Raw genomic sequence first — 6,007 nt, forward strand, 5'->3', positions numbered from 1 at the left:
CCGACCCCCGCGTCCCGGTGGGTTTGGTGACTGGGGGGGCTCCCCCCGCCCCGGGGAAACCGGCCAGCGAGGATTTTGGGGGGGAAAAAACAGAGGAGCAAATCTCCCAGCGCTGTTTTGCGGCCCCGGGGTGTGTGCGGTGATCCCTGGTGACATCTGTCCCCCCGAGCCGCTTCCCCCCGGAACAGCCCCCCCAGGAGCCCTGACCCGGAGGGTCTCGGGTCGCAGCCCCGGCTCTGCCCGGGGGAACAGGAACCTCCTTGTTCCTGACATTTCACTGCTCGGAGCTGCTGCCGAACGTCGGCAGCGCTGGGAAACGGGGCTCCGGGACGGGGGGAACAGCAGCTTTGTGAGGAGGAGACTGGGAACGAGATGAAGTTGTTCTTTTGTTTGACATCGGTGTAAATGAGTAACCCGTGAGGAGCAGGAGGTGCCAAAGCTTCAGCCCGTAAATCTTCCAGAGGACCCAGAACCGGGGGGGCCGAGCACGGCTGCTTCAATCATATTCATGAACCGAGGGGGTGAATTAGAAACTGAAAACACTGGAGAGGCTGATCCTGCCGGGGCAGGGGGCTCGGGCTGCCCCACACGGGCACTCCCAAACCCAGAGCCACAGATCTTCTTCTTCTTTCTATTATTTTTTTTTTTTTTGTCCTTTTAAAAAAAATTACTTCCTGTCTCCAGTCAGTTCCGGGCCTGCTGGGCAGGGGTGGGAGCACAGCTGGGCTGTCTTCCCTCTGCACTGGGAACCTGATGCATCAGGAACTGAGGAATGACTCCTGAGCGTTTTAATCTCTGCTTCCTCAGCGCCTGGTTAGTGTCCCTAGTGCTGGTGTTACAGTTCCAGGGATCAGGAATGGGTGTCCCAGCTCCCTGCCACCAGCTGGGAGCTGTGCAAGGGATGGCTGCAGATCCTGGTGCTCCAGGATCCCAGAATCCTGGAAGGGTGTGGGGCCCACCCAACACTGGGTGTCCTGGAGAAATTCCGTCTCACTCTGCTGCTTCCCAAAGAATTGCAAGGCAGCATCTCTGCCACTGTTGGCCAGGGCTTCAACAGCAGAGCTGCCAGGCTGGGCTTTGCAAGACACTAATGAGGTTTCCTTTCTTTTTTGGGGTGATTCCCTAGTGGATTTTGCTCTGAAGGTGGTCCAGTGGTCGGAATCGGAGACGGTTCGACTGCAGCTCTGGGACATTGCAGGTATGTTCACACTCAGCTGCTCAGGAGCAGAACTTACAGCTCTCAATATTTTGTCCCTGGGGTTTTTATTATTATTTCTCTCTTTCAATAGGAGTCTGCTACAAAAATAAGCCCTCAAAGCCTGTTGGTTCAAGGGACAGCACTTCTCTGGTTTGCAGCTCTGCCTTTGGTTTGCAGTAATAATTTAAATATTTAATCAAAAGTCCATCTGCAAAGGGCAGCACAGCTGAGAAATCCTTTCCAGCCTCTCCTTTCAGTTGCAAAGCCACAGCAGAGAGAATGGGGAAACCAAGTCTTTTGTAGCTGGATCTGTAACTTCTCAGCTCTGAGTCTTCTGTTCAAATCCCAATTTCTGGCACGACAGCCAGGAATGCCTGACCCTTGTGTGGAGCAGCTCCATGTCCCTTTCACTACTGCTGGGATCAGGAGTATGATCTGGCTGCTCCGTGACCTGTGTGACCAGCAGTGGGTCCCTTGGGAGCAGGGATCCCAAGGGGATCCTTGGGAACCGTGTCCTGCTCTAGGGGACAGTGTTCTCTGTGATGAAGTGGAGTGAGCAGCACCTGCTCCTCAGAGGAGCACAGAGAAACATGATTCCCAAATCTCCCTGGCAGCAAAAGGCCCAGGGTGCTGTGGTGTCTCTAAAATGGCACCTGTGGATCTAGAGGGGTGGGGAAAACAGGGCAGTGGTTTCCTCCAGTTTCACTGCTCAGACGCGTGCGTCTGGAATCCTTAAAGAGAAAACAGGAAGGAGAAGTTTGCAGCAAGAGGGTTGCAGCAAGAAACTGGTTTCCATTTCAGCCCCAAAAAGGTTTCCATTTCAGCCCCAACTGTGCTCATGTTGTGCCCCTGGCGGGAGGGGCTGTGCAAGGATGGTCAGATGGCCTGAGTTAACTCAGAGGGCTCAGACCTTGCTGGCTGCAGAGCCAGGAGCCCGACAGCCACGAATGCCTGACCCTTGTGTGGAGCAGCTCCATGTCCCTTTCACTACTGCTGGGATCAGGAGTATGATCTGGCTGCTCCGTGACCTGTGTGACCAGCAGTGGGTCCCTTGGGAGCAGGGATCCCAAGGGGATCCTTGGGAACCGTGTCCTGCTCTAGGGGACAGTGTTCTCTGTGATGAAGTGGAGTGAGCAGCACCTGCTCCTCAGAGGAGCACAGAGAAACATGATTCCCAAATCTCCCTGGCAGCAAAAGGCCCAGGGTGCTGTGGTGTCTCTAAAATGGCACCTGTGGATCTAGAGGGGTGGGGAAAACAGGGCAGTGGTTTCCTCCAGTTTCACTGCTCAGACGCGTGCGTCTGGAATCCTTAAAGAGAAAACAGGAAGGAGAAGTTTGCAGCAAGAGGGTTGCAGCAAGAAACTGGTTTCCATTTCAGCCCCAAAAAGGTTTCCATTTCAGCCCCAACTGTGCTCATGTTGTGCCCCTGGCAGGAGGGGCTGTGCAAGGATGGTCAGATGGCCTGAGGTAACTCAGAGGGCTCAGACCTTGCTGGCTGCAGAGCCAGGAGCCTGTTGACCAGAGGAGGAGCCCACAGTGACACCCCTGGGGTGTCAGGCAGGCTGCTCTTCACCCTGCAAAGCCATGAGGACGTTCTGTGATGTGTCCCCTCTACACCAGGGCCACCAAACCAGGCAGCAGGACAGCAGGTCACTCTTGGGATGCAGTTTTGGTGGTTAGGAAGCCCATGAGGTGCAGTCAGTAACTCCAGCCTGTGTGACTCGGGATGGTTTCTCTGTGTGACTTTTTCCCTCTGGGAGCCTGGTCTGCAGTGCTCTTCCAGAGCAGCACGTGTTACTGCTGGTGGCAGGAGCTGCATCAGGGGACAGGCACCCACTGCTGGCTGGATTCTGCTCCGGGGGAGGCAAAATTGTTATGCTGGGGGTAATGCAGGTATTTCTGGGACATCAATGTCTGGGTCAGGGCTGTTCCAGTCCTGCCTATGTTGCCCTGGGCAGGACACATCTCGGTGCCCCTATTTACTCAGAATTGACATGGAGATTGTTGGTGTCAGTTGAGAAAACGATGTCCCATGAGAAATGTGGTGTTTGCATAAACGAATCTAAAAATGGTAACTTGAGGAGGGGGGGATGTGTGACTTTTTTTTGCCTTTTGACCCTGCAGGGCAGGAGCGCTTCACCTCCATGACGCGGCTCTACTACCGGGACGCCTCGGCCTGTGTCATCATGTTCGATGTCACCAACATCAGCACCTTCAGCAACAGCCAGAAATGGAAGCAGGATTTGGACAGCAAGCTCCTGCTGCCCGATGGGAACCCCGTGCCCTGCCTGCTCCTGGCTAACAAGGTGAGAAGCTCTCCCTGTTTCCCTGTGCTCACGGGTGTGCAAAATGGTCCTTAACTCTTCTTGAATTCTGCTTCTCCAGCAAGGATTCTCCTTCTAAACTGGGACACTGGCAGGACTTAGGACATGGGTGGCACGAAGGAGATGCTGACATCCAAGGATGCAGTGCCTTGTGCTGTGCTCGAGCTCTGTAGCTCCTGAGTTATGAAGCTTTTCTTCTTTCTTTTTTGGCTGTTAACTTGCAGCACCCTGGGCAGGTTGTGCTTGATGCTGTGGGTGCAGCTCAGAGCTGCCAGAGGGATGTCTTGTCTTCCTTTGAATGCAGTGTCAAGTTTCACCATGTAGATTGCTTGCTGTCTTTTAATGATTTATCTTTCTTTCATTGAAAAAACTACCCGTGCATCCTTCCTGTGCCAAGGCTGGCTCAGCAGCCCTTTCCAGGTTCAGTTTGAGACTTGCCTTGGCATGAGAGAGCTGAAAACTGGAGATGACTCACAACGTGCTGGGTGGGCAGGAGGGTGGCTCTTCCTCTCCACCGGTTCAGGAATAATGCTTTCCCCCAATAGACCTTTTAAGGGAACGTTTTTTCCTGCAGTAGAGAACTCTCCATGGCTGTGTGACACAAGCTTTCAGGGGACAGGTTTTATCTCTGTCCCCTTGGTGCTGATGTGGCTGCTCCGGTGGCACCACAGCAGTGACATGTCCTGGGAGCCTGGACAGAATTGGGATGAGGGACAATTCTTTCTTGTCCTGTGCTGGATGAACCTCTGTGCCACGTGTGCCTGGCTGAGGTGCGTCAGTATCTCATAAACTGCAACAGCCCTGGCAGAACCTTGCCCTGGGAGCTCTCTCAGCCTGTGGGCTGGGGGATGTGAGGCTGAGCTGCCCTCCCTCCTTCCCCCAGGCAGGCAGTGAGTGGCTGAGGGGGAGAAGTCCCCTCCCAGCTTAAAAATTAAAAGGCTGGACTTCAAATGGCTGATTTCTTGCTTTGCAGTGTGACCTTTCCCCGTGGGCAGTGAGGAGAGAAGAAGTGGATCGGTTCAGCAAAGAAAATGGCTTTTCTGGTTGGGTGGAAACGTCTGTCAAGGAAAACAAGAATATTAATGAGTCCATGAGGTAGGCAGAGTGGCTGGTGTTACATCTGGGAGTGAATTCCCTCTTTCAGGCACAGCCATCTTAGGGGTGAGGGGAGATGCTGTCAGCAGGTAACAAATAGCAGCAATAACATGCAAGTGAACCTCCTGCAGGGAAACTGAATTCTGAAAGGGCAGAAGTTTTTCTCTCCTTGGTTAAGCTCTGATGTGCTTTTGGAAACAGAAATTCTTTGAACAGTGCCAGGGATGTTTTTCTCATGTGCCAGGAGGATGGGGCTTGTCCTGCAAAGATACTATAAATTCCTTTGTGATGCTTTCACTAGACCTTTGATGGAGAAACTGGCCTTTTCTGAAAGGTTTCAGGCTGGGTGTTGGCATCTGATGTTGATGTTGGGCAGTTGGTACCTGGGAAACCAGTTGCTGTGTCCCAGTCTTAAACTGGACCCAAGGTGGGGTGGCTACAGGTGTTGTTAGTTATCCAGTCCCTGCAGAGTCTTCTACTGCTGCCAGGTACCACCAGAAATGTTGTTGCCAGTGCTATGAGGTTCCTTCACCTGATCAGTCCTTAAAGCTCCAGAGTTTTGTGTCCTTCCAGAATGAACTGCTATTTTTTGTACTGCTGAAAAACTGTGGCTGCTTGTTAAAAAAAACCCTAAACAACAAACAAACCAACCAGCCAACCAAAACCAAACCACCTCACTTATGTTTGTCTTCTAGAGTCCTGATTGAACAGATGATGGCCTCATCCACTGGTGATGGAAGTTCCTCTGCTGCTGGGACTGGGGATTATATTAATATAAAAGAGACAACCCCACCAGGCTGGGCTTGCTGTTAGAGGCACTGACTCTGGGTCTGGCAGCAATGTCCTCTCATCATCATCATCATCATCATCATCATCTTTTTCCTTTGCTGTCACTGTTTTTTGGGTTCTGGGGTTTTTTTGTTGTTTTTTTTTCATGAACTGTATTCTGTTTCATGCATATTCCTACTCAGGAGAGCATTGCTGGAGTGACTTGGAGTGAGGAGATGAAGAGAGGAATGAGAAGATTCCTCTTCCTTCTAGGCTGGCAGGAGCTGGGAGCTCTGCTGCCAGGGAAGTAGCATGGTCTGTGTTCAAGCACATGGCTTGGATTAATTACCTTCTTTAAAATTTTGAGCACTTCATCTTCTGACATGCAGTGGCCTGTCCCAGGCAGGGCAGAGGATGTTGAAGGTATATTTTTAATATTGTAGCACCTTTTATTCCCCAGCCTCTGCCCCCCCCCCCCCCCTCGATGCACAGAAGCATCACACCAGTTGTCCCAGTGACCTTCAGTTGATGGAGGCAAGTTCCAGCCACCTCTGTGCCTGTGGATCCCCAGGGTGGGATCACAGCAGACTCTACTTCATGCTCTGGAGCTACATCCCTCTGC

The 6,007-nt window shown here is 52.4% G+C and overlaps 1 protein-coding gene across 1 annotated transcript in view; it reads left to right on the plus strand.

Moving 5' to 3' along the window:
* Window positions 1-5,430, plus strand: part of RAB29 (RAB29, member RAS oncogene family) — a 12,130-nt gene extending 6,700 nt beyond the window's left edge. The window contains exons 2-4 of the mRNA XM_009997499.1: window positions 3,323-3,504; window positions 4,496-4,617; window positions 5,313-5,430. Coding sequence (XP_009995801.1) covers window positions 3,343-3,504; window positions 4,496-4,617; window positions 5,313-5,430 — 402 coding nt within the window. The 5' untranslated portion in view covers window positions 3,323-3,342. The remainder of the gene's footprint in view (window positions 1-3,322; window positions 3,505-4,495; window positions 4,618-5,312) is intronic.
* The last annotated feature ends 577 nt before the right edge of the window (window positions 5,431-6,007 follow it).

This window comes from Chaetura pelagica, unplaced genomic scaffold (genome assembly GCF_000747805.2).
Source record: "Chaetura pelagica isolate M959 unplaced genomic scaffold, ChaPel_1.0 scaffold215, whole genome shotgun sequence".
Classification (NCBI taxonomy): domain Eukaryota; kingdom Metazoa; phylum Chordata; class Aves; order Apodiformes; family Apodidae; genus Chaetura; species Chaetura pelagica.